General features: G+C 38.8%; 1 protein-coding gene across 4 annotated transcripts in view; it reads right to left on the bottom strand.

The window, feature by feature from the left end:
• nin (ninein (GSK3B interacting protein)) overlaps positions 1-18060 on the bottom strand; it is a 193682-nt gene that overhangs the window by 56268 nt on the left and 119354 nt on the right. For all 4 annotated transcript variants that reach the window (XR_011960443.1, XM_072568685.1, XM_072568686.1 and 1 more), the window contains exons 6-7: positions 12063-12253; positions 1250-1390 (exon numbers count right to left, since the gene is read on the bottom strand). Coding sequence is in view for 3 of the 4 variants with exons in the window: in XM_072568685.1 (XP_072424786.1) it covers positions 1250-1390; positions 12063-12253 (332 nt within the window). In the remaining variant the exon portion in view is untranslated. The remainder of the gene's footprint in view (positions 1-1249; positions 1391-12062; positions 12254-18060) is intronic.

Raw genomic sequence — 18060 nt, forward strand, 5'->3', positions numbered from 1 at the left:
CCAGGAACAGGGGAAGAAAAATACAGTGACTACTTACTGATTTGAACATTTGACTTAGCAACAAGACCTGTTTAGCTGGCTTTCCAAATGTGCTGTAAAGCCTCCCCCTTACCCTTGCTATATGAATATGAACTCCCATACAGAAATGACATTGGTCTCAGCATCTGTCCCTCTCACCAAGGAGTTCACTGGAGAAGCAAATGAGGAACTAAAAACATAGATTCCCAGACATTACCATATGATTAATTACCAGATCTACTGTGGGTGCAAATCCCACACCATTAGAAATTGTCATGACTGAATGAAGTAAATGTTTCATTCCACAGTTCCCGTCCCAGAAATTTCACTGACAGAAATTTCAGCATCTGGGAGAGGAAAGATTCAGCTTGGCATAACCAAGACTTCCAAATTCTCATACTTAGTAGGATAGGGAAATGTTTAATCCCATTAACCTGTTTCACTGATACACTGAATGCAATTTGTGTTAGTTCTCTAGTTTGACTACCAACTCCATGAAGACTATTATATATTAAAAAAAAATTGCAGATGCTGGAAATCTTAAACAAAGACATTGCTAGAGAAATTCAGCAGATCTGGCAGCATCTATGGAGAGAAAGCAGAGTTAATGTTTCAAGTCCATTGACTCTTCATCAGAACCTCCTCAAACTATTAGAAGGGTCTGAGAAAGCAAAGGCTTAGATCACCTCCACTTAGTAAATGAAAATTGGGACCCAGGTTTACAGAAGGGTAGTTCATGACCCACATCTCCCAATTATATTGTCAACGTTTCTTCAAGTTTAGATAATTTTTCCTTGCCTTTGCTCCCCATTCCTCCTAACTTTTTTCCATTTACAAACTCATCTTTCTTTATTCTTCCACTCATCTGTTGAATCTTTAGGCTAATTATAAACGATCTAAATATTTCAGCATGTATAGATACACTCTCACACTCATGACTAGATGAGTGGCTTGGCTTCAGGAATGCAGAGGTAGTGAACTCAGGAAAAACTGATCAAGCGATAATGAGGAAGTATCGACAAAAAACTGATCAAGCGATAATGAGGAAGTATTGACAAAAGATTTTCTTCTTTCAGTGAAACGATATCAAGTGCGGAGTGAGAAAGTGATCTTCTTGGAATTTTAGTTAAACTAATGTTTTAAAAAATATATCAACTGAAAAGTCAGTCCAACAGAATGCATGTATGAAACCACTGAAATACCATTCAGCTATCTAAGCCATCTTCATTACCTGCTGAGAGTGATGCCTCTTTAGTTGTCTGTAAGGAGTGGAAGCAGATGAAGGAGTTGATTTTTTAAAGATGGCATAAATGAAATCTTCAAGACGCATTAATCCATCTTGATCTAGTTTTTGAAATATGTCATCCAGAATCTATAATACAGAATCAAGTGTTCAAAATCTCAATGCAATAAAAAACCAACAAAGGTAACAAATTCTGTAGCTGTATAAAACGTAGCTTCTTTAAAACATATATTTTATGCCTATTTTCTAACTTACTATGTTTAATCACAAATGCAGAAGATCCTGTTTTCAGATATTATGATTTCACTTTTTAGTTTAACTCAATAAAACTCTGAATTTGTTCAGATGATCAAAATAACCATGAATTTAGAGTCAGAGTCGTAATTTCATGAGTTTATGTAATAATTTATTCTTTGCATTTCTCATGTTACAACTTTGCTGATCTGTTTATTGTCTCACTCTTACAATGAGTTTGTTAACTACTGGGGCCTCTGCATTAGGTTCTGTCAGTAAAAATTCTTAATAATGATAACCCAATGATGCATGTTCAGACTTTGTGGTGTTACGTCGAAGTAGCACGATACAGCTTTGTCCCCACTGAGTTGCAAAACCGGGTTGCTATTTAGTTGTTCCACCAGCAGGGGCAAAACACCAAAAGAAAGCTGATTGATAGGAGTAAATCCTGAAGGCCAGATAAACCACCATAATCTGGTTGAAGGAGAGTACTGGCAGATCTAAACATTAATCTCTGCTTGGGGAATAAATTTGTGTTGAAGAAACTTAAAATAGAAGTACTTTACAAAAACACAATGGGACTGTTAAAACAAAAGTAAGAAACCTTGGAAACTATAACTTAGACTTTGATTTGAATAATATTCTAACTTAATTATCTTCAGTATAAAATGAGCTGTTCTATTATTTTTGCTGTGCTATGTGCAGCATTGATTAAATTTTCTGTACAAATAAATACATTTTATCCATTTACACAGAAACGTAACAAAAACGAATCTGCCTGTCTACTTTGGATTCCAGCATCTGCAGTTTTGTTTGTCCTGAACCATATTAGGAAGACATACGGGGATCAACCAAAATCTTAGCCACTAGCAAGTATAGGGTCAATCCCATGGATTGTACTTTACGAAAATAAAATATTGAGAATTATAGAGTTCTTATAGTGCAGAAAGAGGCTATTTGGCCAGTCATCTGTACTGGCTCTCTAATCCTTCCAATTTACTGCCGGTTTCCTGTCTTTTCTCTGTAGTTCTGCACATTATTTATTTAGAAACAATCATCCAATGCCCTCTTCCATGCCTCAGATAATCTTACATCCATCATACTTCCAGGCAGTACATTCCAGATTCTAACTACTCACAGTGTGCTTTCTTTCATCTTGTCATAGAATCATAAAGATGTACAGCATGGAAACAGACCCTTCAGTCCAACTTGTCCATGCCGACCAGATATCCCAACCCAATCTAGTTCCACCTGCCAGCAGCCAGCCCATATCCCTCCAAACCCTTCCTATTCATATACCCATCCAGATGCCTTTTAAATGTTGCAGTTGTACTAGCCTCCACCACTTCCTCTGCTAGCCCATTCCACATATGCGCCACCCTCTGAGTGAAAATGTTGCCCCTTAGGTCTCTTTTATATCTTTTCCCTCTCACCCTAAACCTTTGCTTCTTTTGCAAAACACTTTAAAACTGTGCCTTCTGGTCATGTATTCATTTATGATTGGAAACAGGTTCCCTCTATCTGTTCTGTCCAGAGCCCTTAAGACCTTAAAGAATTCCATCAAGTCTCTTCTTAGCCTTCTCATTTCCAAGGAAACCAGTCCCTACCTCTTCAATCTTTCCTCATAGTGTACCTCTCTGGAACCAACTTCTTAAATTTCTTCTGCACTCTCTCAATGCAGTCACATCCTTCCAATAGTGCCATGTGCAGAAATGCAATCTACCCATCAAATCTATCAATGTGTCAATTTGAAGTTTTGTGCTGTTCACCTTACAGTTAATAATTTTCCCAGGTTTTGTGTCATCCACAAACTTTAAAATTGCCTCTACAAACCAAGGTCTAGATCAGTTATGTATTAGGAAAAGCAATGGTCCAATACAACCTCTAGAGAATTTTACTATAAACTTTATTTCAGCCAATGTTATTGTCTGTTTCCTATTTTTCAACCAATTCTGTATCCAAATTATACTGTTCCTGTTATTCCATGACATATAGCATTCATCACAAGTTTGTAATGTGGCATACTGAAAACCTTTAGGAACCCCATGCACATCACAGCAAAAGCCTTCCCCAAATCAAGTATTTCTATTGCATCTTCAAAACCTCTGGCAAGTTAAACATGAATTTACCACAACAACTCCTTTTGACTCTTACAAATCAAATTACAGTTTTCCAAGTGACTATTAATTATATCATAAAGATATTTTTTCTGAAATGTTTACTCTCCATACCACAAACCATATGTGCCCCACAACCCCAACCCCTCACCTGACTGAAGTAAAAATGACTGACTTGTAATTAGTGGGCTGAAGATGACGTAGGGATTGCCTTTCATATTAGCTGACAGCCTTTTTGCATAGTTCCTTTTTGTTTCTTTTATTTGGTTTCTCACCCCATCTTCTGAAACTTTCGTATCCAATTTGGTACTCAATTGTACTTAACAGCCTGATACCTGACATAAGCATACTTTTTCTTCTTTCACTTAATTTCCAACCCCTTTATCATCCAGTGAGCTCTGCATGTGCATCTGTTTTCAAACAGGAATATTTAATACTCAGACCTATCCTTTCTTGATCCAAGTTTTTGTTATTACCAATAAGGCAATATGCGCCTGTAACTCCCCAGTCTTACTAATTATATTCTGTGCATTCACAAATATGCACACTTCATTACTTTCTCCCTTACTCCAACTCGACCTATTAACTTTCTATTCTCTAACTTGTGCCATTTCCCAGCATTTTGTGCATCTAGTATTACTGTTTAATATTCTCTCCTGGTTTGTACAATTCTGCTGAATTAGTTCAGAATATAATCTGCATTGGAATGTAAAGGAGTTCTTGAAGAAACAAAATAATCACAATGTTGGGTAGGTGCCGACTCTAGAGTAAGTCTACGTGGTATTTTGTGGAGGCAGCAGGTTGACGTGTGAACAGGGCAAGGTAAAAACAAGGACTGCAGATGCTGGAAACCAGATTCTGGATTAGTGGTGCTGGAAAAGCACAGCAGTTCAGGCAGCATCTGAGGAGCAGTAAAATCGACGTTTCGGGCAAAAGCCCTTCATCAGGAATCAGGGCAGCACATTTCTGACCAGCTTCTGTTTTAACCACTAGGGGGTGCCAACATTCCTACCATGAAAAAAATATTACAAATGAAAACATTTCAAATTAAATCAACATTTGAATGTGCCCATGATGCACTGACGATGGTATTCCTTGTTTAATTATCCTTATAAGAATATCCTACAGCTGAATCAATTTAAATTACAAGTTGTCAAGAAATTATTTGGACTTTTGTGGTGCAGTGGTAGTGTCCCAACTCCTGAACCAAAAGACCTGGATTCAGGTCCCACATGTTCTGGAAGTGTGTATCAGCATCTCTGAACAGGTTCATTCGAAAAATAGGCTGAATTTAAAAAATGAAGGAAGTTATTCAAGACTAAGTCATCTAAAATGTTATGGCTGTGCATCAAATAGCAGTCCTAAGAAGTCTTCAAAAATAACAATTGTAAGCATTCTAGTTTCACTTTGATCTGAATAAAGCACATCCCATACTTTGCAATGTGATTGTTTGACAATTGCATGAGCACAGGGTTGCATTATTTGCAATAACCTGGGTACTGAGTTAAAAAAATCTCATTTTTGCAACGCACACCCTCTTAAGATGATTTCCATCATATTGAATGAGAAATTCATCAAAAATTATGGGATACAAATTGCATTCATTATGTGATTACGTGAAAAACACATCAATCTGCACAGGCACTGTTCACTACTACTGCAACAATTCTTTCAGGTCCCCTAGACAGAGGTTAGGCATTAGGCTGTTTACAAATGGAAATTAGCAACCTAATGTCTGTTGAAGAACTTCCCCACTTTGAGAAATGAGTTGTTGATGATTTGCTATAATATTAATGTTAAGAGGTTTTGCTGAGTATCCCAAGATATTTCTGGCCAAAAAGATGATGCTGAAAAGGTAATAGACTTCAAAAGTAAACTAAAATTTAAATTTGACAAATGAAAGATAAAGTTTGGTGTTCCCAGATTACTAGGCAATCACAAGGATAATTCATTGAAAGTTGCTGAAATAGTACTGCGTATGAAATGCAAACATCAACCGTTCAAAATAGTTGCCACCACATGGCCTTTATTGTAAACTGACATAACCAAACCAACACATTTGCAACGATGTGAATTCAGGGACGATCCAGCTAGTTATCAATGCACTCCATGACTCAATGTTACAGTGACCAGAATGTTACGTCCTGCACTGGAAAGGAATCCTTGGCTGATTCTACTTTTTATGGCATCCTCCAAACTTATCACCTTCTTTCTGGTTATGAAAACGATCTTTGTATCCCTCCTACATCATCAAGCTCACAAAACAATCTCTGACAGTACATCCTCTAATAATTTATCTCGTAACAGCTTCTGAACTAAATCCATCTCTAAACTTAGATAGAGTCTCTGAGCTGACTCCATCTTAAAATCAATATTATCTCAATGAACCTCCACCTTTAACTCTGGGACTTTTTTCTGTTACCTCTGATCTATCTTCTATTTACTGTCAGATCTTACCTTTCTTTATGTAACCAGGCTGATGTCACTGGAGTTTTACTCAAGCTTTTATCCAATCACATTGTGTATTTTAGCTGCTGTTCTAGACCTGTGTCAACTTATTTATGATGTTTCGCTTTTTTACTTTTCTTCTTATCCATCCAAGACCAGTCACTTCTATCATCATGTCGTTTTTTATTTCTTCCATCTCTACCTTCCCAATTCCCTAACTCAAACTTTCATTACTCCTCATCGTTACTGCTTTGGTTGCTGCTGTACCAGATTTTTACGCTTCTGGAATAAGCCTGCCACTGCCTTGTGTGCCTCTCTTGGCACTTCTGTGAAGACTCATTATGACAACCAAGCCCAAATGGCCCGTATTACTCTCCTGTAAAACATAATTTCAATTTGCCATTCCCTCTGCTGACTCTGTGGACCCTGCTCGAGATCAAGTCTCACCACCTCACTATTGGCTTCCCTCCAGAATTTCCTTTGGGCTCTTGATATCGATAAATATCAGGGCTTGATGGGAAAATTAGTTGATATTCCCTGTGTAAGTATCCTCCTGAGATCAGATTTCAATTTACCTTTTACTATGAAGAACCAATGTGGTAATGTCACGGGTCCAGTTATCCAGAATCCAAGGCAAATGTTCTGGGGACAATAATTTGAATCCTACCTCAGCATTCAATAAAATCTGAAGGTAAAAGCTAATCTATTGATGATAGCTGTAAAATCTAACTGGTTCATTAAGGTTACTTAGGGAAGAGAATTGTCATTCTCAACTCGTCTGCCTTTATGTGAATCCAAACCCATAGCAATGTGGTTGAAACTTAACTGCCTTTTGAAATGGTCTTAACAAATCACTCAGTTCCAGAGGAAGTAAGAAATAGGCAGTTGGGCTGGTCTTGCCAGCATTGCCCATATACCATGGAAAACACATCCTCGAATGAGAAATTCTTATTCCCCATCCCTACCTAAATGTTTTGGAAGTGTTACCCTAAATGCCTATCTTCTGACCTGATTAGCAGCCTTTATTATGGTGGATGGTGAGCAAATTATTGGATATTTAGTAACATTATGGTTGCTGGGCTTTATACAGACAAGATCATTTCCTCAAGGAGTTCTTCAGGCAGGATACATCCTTCCTGAAATCACTGAAGGCTGCCATAATTACTTTGCAAATAATTCTCATTTAATAATTATATTTCTAAATATATATATATATCTACAGAACTAATTTTCACTTAATCTGTACAATCTATTTCACAACATCATATTTTGAGTTCTCCATCTACAGTAGTACTGATGTTTAAAGACCAATTCCTATTTTTAATATATGGTCTCAATAAGTTACTCAGAGGGAGGGATCTCAGTCAATTCCAATTTTAATCTTAGCTGATTTTTTTTGCAAATATCTAGTCCATAATTTATCTGTTTTAGAATATAGTTTGTAAGATACTCCTATGGTTTTTGGATGATCAACCTCACTGGGGTAATGTACTGGAAATGAAGCCCTGCTATTCCCCAATTTGTTACAAAAGTTAAAGATTTTATGAAGAGCAGAGAATTCATGTAAATTCTGGAGGGCTATGCATACCCTCTGTGTTGGTACCAGGAGATTGAAGAAATCATCAGGATTTTGTAAGTTAAGGGAACTTCTTGGAAGAACAAAAAAAAACTGAGTTAAAAGTGCAAGTCTCCTTAAGCTATAGTGTTAGGTTTAGCAGTGCTTGCTTTGTTTACTTTATCTTGATATATGAAATCAAGTATAGGTTTTGTTAAAATCATGAAATCTTGTAGCAATTTTGTCAGTTAATTATTTGGTTTCCATGCTTCTTCTTTAAATGCTAACAGTCCCTAACAGGATTGCAACAATCTAAATGTGCAAACTTGAAGGCAGGTTGCTGGGCAGAAATAGGTTATTCCCTGTTCAGGAGAAAAGTGACCAAATAGGAAGACCAAAAAAATCAAAACCACCACTAACTAGTATCCCCCTCCCCCACCACACCCAAAAACAAATCAATTAACTGATCCCAAAAACACTCTACATTTAGTTTATTTAAATACTACATGGCATTTTACCCATGGCTTTACAGCATTTCCTTCATCAATTTTCCAAGTTAATTGCCAAAGTATATTATTTAAATTGTTCAAAGCACACCAACATGGTGAATTAAATTTATATCATCATTTAACATTATATGAATGACACACCTATACAATAAATAGACAAGTGCTTTGAATATAGATTGCATCCTTCAGCTTCAGAAGATTTCTTAAGCAAAAACCTTGATGTTTGCTTTTTTTGATCTTACCAGTATAAAAGGTATTTTTCAAAGGCTTACTTTATCTTTAGAAGCACTTCAATAAAGCAAGACAACTATGTGTTACATTTCTCCAATAATCCATTTCAAAAATGCATTTCTGTGCATAGGGTGCACAAAGAACTGAAAAAGATTCACCATATTAAGGTAACATACAACTTCTAAAATTTATTTTCAAGAATCATTTTGAACATTTTCAAATGACTGACTTGGAAAGCAATTCAAAGTTGTCAAGTTCATATATCCTCCTGAAAAAAGCAAAATGTGTAAATAGCTTTATTTAAAACTTACAGGTGGATTGTATACCTTAGCTTTTTATTCACTGGAACTGTCAGGCTCCACTGAAAACAATTAGAAGACACACTGAAACATTTCTCATCTAAACACACAGCAGGAGGGATAATAAAGTGAGGCAGCGTATGCTATAGCACATTGAAAAAGACTTTGGGCAAAAATATTCCAGCACGATGTGTACTAAAGCTACACATTTCTATAACCCTCATTTCTAGCATGTTTCAAGAAAATCATTTTCTTACTATCAGCTGTTATTGTGCAATTCAGTGGAATTAATATAAACCCACATTTGATTTAAACACACAGACATTCAATAAATTATTGCAATGAGTTCGAACTCCTAAGACAAGCTGACTGAAAAAAATGTAAATTTCACAAATCACCCACAAAGGCTTTCACACAAATATATCAGCTTTTACTAATATACAATTTTGAAACAACAATTATAATAATAAAATATTTCAAATTGGTCAGTATAAATCATTACAAATACAGCTTGCCTTTCAAAAATCAATATTTACCTGACAGAAATCGAAAACATTATAAGTTTTCTAGATTCCAGTGACGAGCTTACATACTATAAGTACATATGTATCCAGGTGAACTTAAGTTATAACCTTTGTATGATCTTTAACTTCTGGTCCTATATCTGTATCACATTCCCAGCATTACAGATGTCAGTCTTCAGCCAATTTGATTCACTCCATGTGATATCAAGAAATGGCTGAAGACACTGAATATAGCAAGGGCTATGGGCCCTGACAACATTTTGGTAATTGTACTAAAGATGTGTGCTCCAAAATTTGCTGTGCCCCTTGGGAAACTGCTTTGCTCCATCATGAAGACTGGCATCTAGGCATCAGTGTACAAAATTGCCTGGATACATCCTGTGCACCAAATGCAGTACAAATCTAACCCAGTCAATTACTGCTTTATCAGTCTAAACTCAAGCAACAGCAAAGTGATGGAAGGGGTTGTTGACTGGGCTACCAATTTGTACTTGCAGTGGAATAATCTGCCTACTGATGCTCAGTTTGACTCCAACTGGGCCACTCAGTTCCTGACCTCATTATAGCCTTGGTTCAAGTACGGGACAAATGAATTGAACATTGAGGTGCCTTTGAGTCAGGTATGATTTAGTGGAGTGTTTTCCCTGATTTCCATTGACTCCACTAAATCATACCTGACTCAAAGGAAGATGATTGAAATTATGGAGGCCAATCATCTTACCACCAAGATATCTTTGCAGAACTGCCTCAGGATAGTGCCCTATACCCAACCAGCTTTAGCTGCTGCTTCATCAATGGCCTTCCCTCTAACATAAAATTCAGAAATGAGGATGCTTGCTGATGATTAAACAATGTTCAATGCCATGTTATCTAAGATTACAAAGAGATCTTGATCATTTGGGCCAATGGGCATTGGAGTAGCAGATGGAATTTAATTTGGATAAATGCAAGCTACTGCATTTTGGCAAGATGAACAAGGGCAGGATTTATACAGGTAATGACAAAATCCAATGTTGTTGAACAGCAAAACCTCGGGATTCAATTATATTATTCTTTGAAAATTACCTCACAAATAGACAGGTTGGTAAAGAAGGCATTTGGCACACTTGGCTTCATTGCTCAGACCATTGAGTATAGGCCTTGGGACATCATGTTGTTGTTGTACAGGATGTTAGTAAGGCCAATTTTGGAGTACTGCATAGAGTTCTGGTCACCCTGCTATAGGAAAGATATTATTAAATTGGACAGGGTGCAGAAAAGATTTACAAGGATGTTACTGGGATTTGTGGTTTTGACTTATAGGGAGAGGTTGGATAGGCTGGGACCTTTTTTCGCTGGAGAGTAGGAGGTTGAGGGGTGACCTTATTGAGGTTTATAAAATCATGGGGGCATTGATAAGGTTCATAGCAAAGGTCTTTTTCCTAGGGTGGGGAGTTCAAAACTAGATGTCATGTTTTTAAGGTGAGAGGAGAAGGATTTAACAAGGGACCTGAGGGGCAATTTATTCACACGGAGGATGGTTTGTATGTGGAATGAACTACCAGAGAAAGTGATAAATGCAAGTACAGTTACAACATTTAAAAGATATTTAGACAGGTACATGAATAGGAAAGGTTCAGAGGGATAACTGGTTAAGTTGGACTGAAAGGTCTGTTTCTGTACTGTATGATTCTATAACAATGCATGATTCCTCAAATACCAAAGCAGTCTATGATCACATGCAGCAAAGCCTGGACAACATCCAGGATTGAGCTGGTAAGTTGCAAGTAACACTTTTGCCACAACGTGCAAAGCAGTAACCATCTCCTTTGGGAGAAAATCTAACCATCACATCCTGATGTTCAACAATGCTACAGATGCACAGTTGCTGAATCTCCTACGATCAACATCCTGGACGAAAAACTACCCAAATGAAGTAGTTGCAAGAATACGTCAGAGGCTAGGAAGTCTTTACCAATTAACTCACCTCCTGTCTCCCCAACACATGGCTACCATCTCAAAATCAGGAGTGAAATGGAATACTTTCCATTTGCCCAGATGAGCACAACTCCAACAATATTCAAGAAGCCTGACACCATCTAAGAAAGCACAGTCAGCTTGACTGGATCCTCATCCACCACCTTCAACAATCACCACTGATGCACAGTGGCAGCAATGTGTACCATCTATAAAGTGCATTGCAGTAACTCAAAACTACATCAACAGCACTTCCCAAACCAACTAAAACAGCCAAATTGAAGGACAAAGGCAGCAGATACATGAGAACACCATCACCTACAAGGTCTCTCCAAGCCACTTGCCACCCTGACTTGGAAATATATCAGTGTTGCTTTTCTGTCACAGGATACAATATCCGGAACTCCCTTCCTCACAACACTGTGGGCATGCTTGCATGCCAAGATTGCAGTGGTTCAACAAAGCAGCTCACTACCACCTTCTCTAGGAAAATTTGGGGATAACCAATATGTGCTAATGTAGCCAATTATGCCCACATCTTTATAGACAAATAAAAAGAAAGCAAATGGTTACATCTAAAATGAAGAAATTGTGTTGCATCAAAATTTCACTGTTGACTCTCACAGCTGTACAGAGTATTACAATCAGAAGTGCCTAAAGGGATGACGAGGAAACAAAAATGTGTATTCATGGAAAGAAATCAAGTAATTCTTGTGCATCTCTGACAAGAGAAATCAGAAGTGATCTATCACTAGTTGATAATCTGCTTGGTGGGGAACAAGTACACAGTTTATCTTTGGAAATGGAACTTAGTATTGTTTCTGTTTACATTTAAAATAAAAGAACTCCTTGGAAAAAGATTGAAAACCTTTCAAAACCATTTTCATACATCCATTACCAAAACCGCATACAACTCAGATGACCTCACCTCTGCATCTACATTCTGAAGTCCACACTGATCACAAATAGAGATCAGCTCTTTGCTACTCAAGTAGCTGTCTTTGGTGACTCCGAGTTCTTCGGAAACTGCTTGAAGTCGTTCTTCAATGTACTTGGGGTCAGCACCAAACATGCACTGGGAAGTGTTCAAGTCATCTGGGTTCCAAAATCTCAGCTGACCTGAAAAACATATCATTTTTCTAATTGCTTAATGCATACTGAAAATAAAGTCAATGAAAGATCAAAAAAAAGATACATTAATAATCAACCACAAATGTGCTTTTGGAGTAAGGATATTGGAATGGATTTGCTAAGGCCACCTATTTGGCTATTTATTGTTGTATATGATAACCACTATAATTCTATACTTTAATACATTTAATTTTTCACTCTAGCTTGTCATTTGACAATCCAATGTACTGTTTTTAACTGCACTATGTAACCAAAAAGCTATCATGAGGCAAGGGAAGTCTCATAAGAATCAAAATGTTTAAGAAGGTAGTTAATCTATTATGAGTCCATGACAGATACAGGCCATCCTGCCCATTGAGTCTACACTAGCCCTCTGAAGCACATCCTACCTTCTATCCTCTGAAGAAATATTGAGCTGGATTATAAAAACCAAGATCTGAAAGCGGAAATTTAAAATCAAAATTTGTTTTCATTTTCTGACACTTTCTGGAGTTTGCAAAGTTGTTTCTAGATATTCTTCTATCTCAGCCAATTCCTCTACCTAAGTGATAGTCAAGTAGTGACAGTCAATCATAATGTTTGCATTATCAAGTAAGTATATATAGAGACAGAGTCATACATGGAATCTGAATCTATACACATGTAGTGAAGTAATTGGTTGATTCACACGTGTTTCTGGAGTAAATCTCAACCAAGCTGAAACAAGATGAATGGATTTGAAACCAAATTTATACTTCCAATTTTCAGAACTTTCAATTCATCACCTGGGTTCCCATTTTGTAAAGTGGTCCCAGAGTAATAGTGTTACATTGTTCACCACCTTTATTTTTGTGCATACAAACGTAATAATGGCAAATAATATAGGTTCTTGATTCATACAGAGGCATCAGTTACAACCTTGACAACCTTTCTATGGCAAATTAAGTGATCTCAGTTAGAATGGCAGGGCACTAATTGGTGATCTCAGTCACAGAGGAGAGAAACTCTGCACTTCACTGACAACTAATTCCTGCTTTGAAATACATTTACTGGTATTGGGTGAGGGCAGTATTGACTTGAACTTGAATACTGCAACATACTAATCATCATATAGACAAACTGTCTCACGTATGATCGGTGGATTACTCAGCAAGAATGACTCAGCAAGGAATCAACACCACGTCTTTATGGAACGGACAGCCAGTCCATGAATGGGCAATGCAGAATAATTACAAGGAGGCAAGAAAAAAATAAGTTAGGTCCTTTCTTATTCAATTTTCCCTTTCTTGCTGTTCCTCCATCTGAACCCTTAACATTGCTTAACATTTTGGCTATAAGTACAAAGAACAAAGAAAATAAAAGCACAGGAACAGGCCCCAAGCCTGCACCAATAGAGATCCTCTATCTAAATCTGTTGCCTCTTTTCTAAGGATCTGTATCCCTCTGCTCTCTGTCCATTCTCTCTAGATACATCCTAAATGATGCTATCGTGCCTGCCTCTACCACCTCTGCCGGTAACACGTTCCAGCCACCCACCACCCTCTGCATAAAGAACTTACTACATATATCTCCCTTCAACTCTTCCTCTCTCACCCTGAACTCATGACCCCTAGTAATTGAGTCCCCCACTCTTGCTACCCATCCTGTCTATGATTTTGTAGACCTCAATCAGGTCCCCTCTCAACCTCCATCTTTCTAATAAAAATAATCCTAACCTATTCAACCGCTCTCCATAGTTAGTGCCCTCCATACCAGGCAATATCCTGGTGAACTTCCTTTGCGGCATCTCCAAAGCATCCACATTCTTTTGGTAATGTGGCGAGCAGAACTGTACGCAGTATTCCAAATGTGGCTAAATCAAACTCGATACAACTGTAACAAAACTTGCTGACACTTGTACTCAATATCCCATCTGATGAAGGAAAACATGCCGTGTGCCCTCTTGACCACTCTATCAACCTGCATTGTCACCTTTAGGGAACAATGGATCTGAACACTCAGATCTCTCTGAATAAATTTTCCTCAGGACTTTTCTATTTATCATGTAATTCACTCTTGAAGTGGATCTTCCAAAATACATCATCTTGCATTTGCCCGGATTGAACTCCATCTGCCATTTCTCTGCCCAACTCTCCAATCTAACTATATTCTGCTGCATCCTCTGACAGTCCCCTTCACTATTTGCTACTCCACCAATCTTAGTGTCATCTACCAACTTGCTAATCAGACCACTTATACTTTCTTCCAAATCATTTATGTATATTATAAACAACAATGGTGCCAGCACAAATCCCTGTTGAACACGACTGGTCACAGTTGTCCATTTTGAGAAACTCCATTCCACACCTGCAGTCCAGCCAGTTCACTATCCATCTAGATAATACACTCATCAGCCGACCATGGGGAACCTTACCAAAAGAATGTGGATGCTTTGGAGATGCCGCAAAGGAAGTTCACCAGGATGTTGCCTGGTATGGAGGCACTAACTATGGAGAGCGGTTGAGTAGATTAGGATTATTTTTATTAGAAAGGTGGAGGTTGAGAGGGGACCTGATTGAGATCTACAAAATCATGAGAGGTATATGACATCTACAGCACTTCCCTTGTCATTCAACTTTGTCACTTCCTCAAAGAATTCTATTGAGTTGGTAAGACATGACCTTTCCTGCACAAAACCATATTGCCTATAACTGATAAGCCCATTTTCTTCCAAATGTTATTAGATCCTACCCCTCAGTATCTTCTTCAGCAGTTTTCCTACCACTGACGTCAGGCTTATCAGACTATAATTACCTGGACTATCCCTGCTACACTTTTTTAAAAAGGGGACAACTTTAGCAATTCTTCAGTCCTCCGGGACCTCACCCATGTACAAGGATGCTGCAAAGATATCTGTTAAGGCCCCGCCTATTTCCTCTCTTGCTTCCCTCAGTAACCTGGGATAGATCCCATTCAGACCTGGGGACTTGTCCACCTTAATGCCTTTTAGAATACCCAACACTGCCTCCCTCCTTATGCCAACTTGACCTAGAGTAATCAAACATCTATCTCTAACCTCAACATCCATCATGTCCCTCTCCTTGATGAATACTGATGCAAAATACTCATTAAGAATCTCATCCATTTTCTCTGATTCCATACATAACTTTCCTCCTTTGTGCTTTAGTGGGCCAACCCTTTCTCTGGTTACCCTCTTGCTCCTTATATATGAATTAAAGGCTTTGGGATTTCTCTTAACCCTGTTTGCTAAAGATATTTCATGATCCCTTTTAGCTCTCTTCATTACTCATTTCAGAATGGACTTACTTTCCCGATATTCTTCCAAAGCTTTGTCTGTTTTCAGTTGCCTAGGCCTTCCTTTTTCTTCTTAGCTAGTCTCATAATTTCACCTGTCATCCTGGTTCCCTAACCTTGTTAATCGTTGATCCCTCATTTTCACAGGAACATATCTCACCTGAACTCTAATCAGCCTCTCTTTAAAAGCCTCCCACATATTGAATGTGGATTTCCCTTCAAACAGCAGCTCCCAATCAATATTCCCCAGCTCCTGCTGAATTTTGGTATAGTTGGTCTTCCCCCAAATTAGCACTCTTGCCTTAGGACCACTCTTGTCTTTGTCTTTGAGTTTCCTAAAACGTACAGAATTGTGATTGCTATTCCCAAAGTAATCCCCAACTGCAACTTCAACCACCTGGCCAGGCTCATTCCCAACACCAGGTCCAGTAGGGCCCTTCCCGAGTTGGACTATTTACATGCTGCTCTAGAAAACCCTCCTGGATGCTCCTTACAAATTCTGCTCCATCTAGACCTCTAACACTAAGTGAATCCCATTCAATGATAGCAAAATTAACATCTCCTATCACCACTACCCTGTTGCTCCTACATCTTTCTATAATCTCTCTACATATTTATACCTCTATCTCACGCTCATTATTGGGAGGCCTGCAGTACAACCCCAACAATGTTACTACACCCTTCCTATTTTTGAGCTCTGCTCATATTGCTTCACTGCTTGAGTCATCCACAGTGCCCTCCTTCAGCACAACTGTGACATCCTCTGACCAGTAATGCTACTCCTCCACCCCTTTTACTTCCCTGTCTATCCCAATTGAAGCATTTATATACAGGGACATTTAGTTGCCAATCATGCCCTTCCCTCAACCAAGTTTCAATAATAGCAATAACACCATACTTCCAGGTACTAATCCAAGCCCTAAGTTCATCTCCCTTACCTACCACACTTCTCACATTGAAACAAATGCACCTCAGACTACCTGCCCCTTGTGTTCATCATCTGCTCCCTGCCTACTCTTCCCCTTAGTCACGCTGACTTCATTTCCTAGTTCCTCACAGACTTTAGTTACTACCTCCTTTTTGTCCACAAATCTGCTCATTTGGTTCCCAACCCGCTGCCACATTAGTTTAAATCCTCCCCAAAAGCATTAGCAAAAGCACCCTCAAGGACATTGGTTCCAGTCTGGCCTAGATATAGACCATCCAATTTGTAATAGTACCACTTTCCCCAGAACCAGTCCCAATGTCCTAAAAATCTGAACCCCTCCCTCTTGCATCATCTCTCAAGCCACACATTAATCTGCCTATTCTTTCATTTCTACTCTGACTAGCACGTCACACTGGTATCCATCCTGAGATTACTACCTGGGGTCCTACTTTTTAACTTGGCTCCTAACTCACTAAATTCTGCTTGTAGGAACTCTTCCCATTTTGTACCTATATCATTGGTGCCGATATGCACCACGACAACTGGCTGTTCACCTTCAGAATGTTCTGCAGCTAATCTGAGACATCCCTGATCCATGCACCTGGGAAGCAACATCCCATTCAGGAGTCTCATTTTTGATCACAGAAACGCTTATCTACTCCCCTTGCAATTGAATCCCCTATGACTATAGCCCTTCCACTCTTTTTCCCGCTCTTCTCTACAGCAGAGTCAGCCATGGTGCCATGAACTTGGCTAGTGCTGCCTTCCCCAGGTGAGCCATCTCCCCCAACAGTATTCAAAATGGTATACCTGTTTTGGAGGGAGATGACCGCAGCCACACTTGCACTGCCTTTCTACACTTGCTCTGCCTTTTGGTCACCCATTCCCTTTCTCCGTCTGTAATCCTAATCTGCAAGGTGACCAATTCGCTGTACATGCTATCCACGACCTCCTCGGCATCGCGGATGCTCCAAAGTGAGTCTATTCCCAGCTCCAGAGCCATCAAGCGGGCTAACAAGAGCTGCAGCTGGTAATCTGATTGAGGTCAGGAGACACCATTTATGCGCTGTAAGCTGGAAACCTGCCTCCTTTCCAAACTTCTGGGTGGGAAGGCCCAATCTGGAATCTGCTGGAAAGTGTCATTTGATGCCATTAAAGGGTCAATTAATGATCCGATCCACTGATTGCCATTGTCTTACCACTCCCAACCTACCTTACCATACTATCAAATCAGACCTGACTACCCCTCAACCAGTCACAACTACCATCCACTCCTGACCAACTGATTATTCCTCCATCCTGACTAACCACACAAGTGCTCACCCACATATTCACATCATCCACTAATTCATGCGCCCATTCATTAATCCTCGATTATCTGTTAAACAACTGGAATTTTAAATGCTTACCAGGATTTAGCAGTTAGTACAATAAAAAAAGTACTCAACAAATGGAGGGGGGGGGGGCATTCACTCGTGTTCTCCTGACTCTATTCCACTCATTGAAGTTTGATGGGTGATTCTGCACTATGCATTTCTTCTTCAGCACAGATTGAAGTATCCCAGAGGAAATGTACATTATTTTTAGGTTGGCA

This window comes from Chiloscyllium punctatum, chromosome 4, assembly GCF_047496795.1.
Source record: "Chiloscyllium punctatum isolate Juve2018m chromosome 4, sChiPun1.3, whole genome shotgun sequence".
Classification (NCBI taxonomy): domain Eukaryota; kingdom Metazoa; phylum Chordata; class Chondrichthyes; order Orectolobiformes; family Hemiscylliidae; genus Chiloscyllium; species Chiloscyllium punctatum.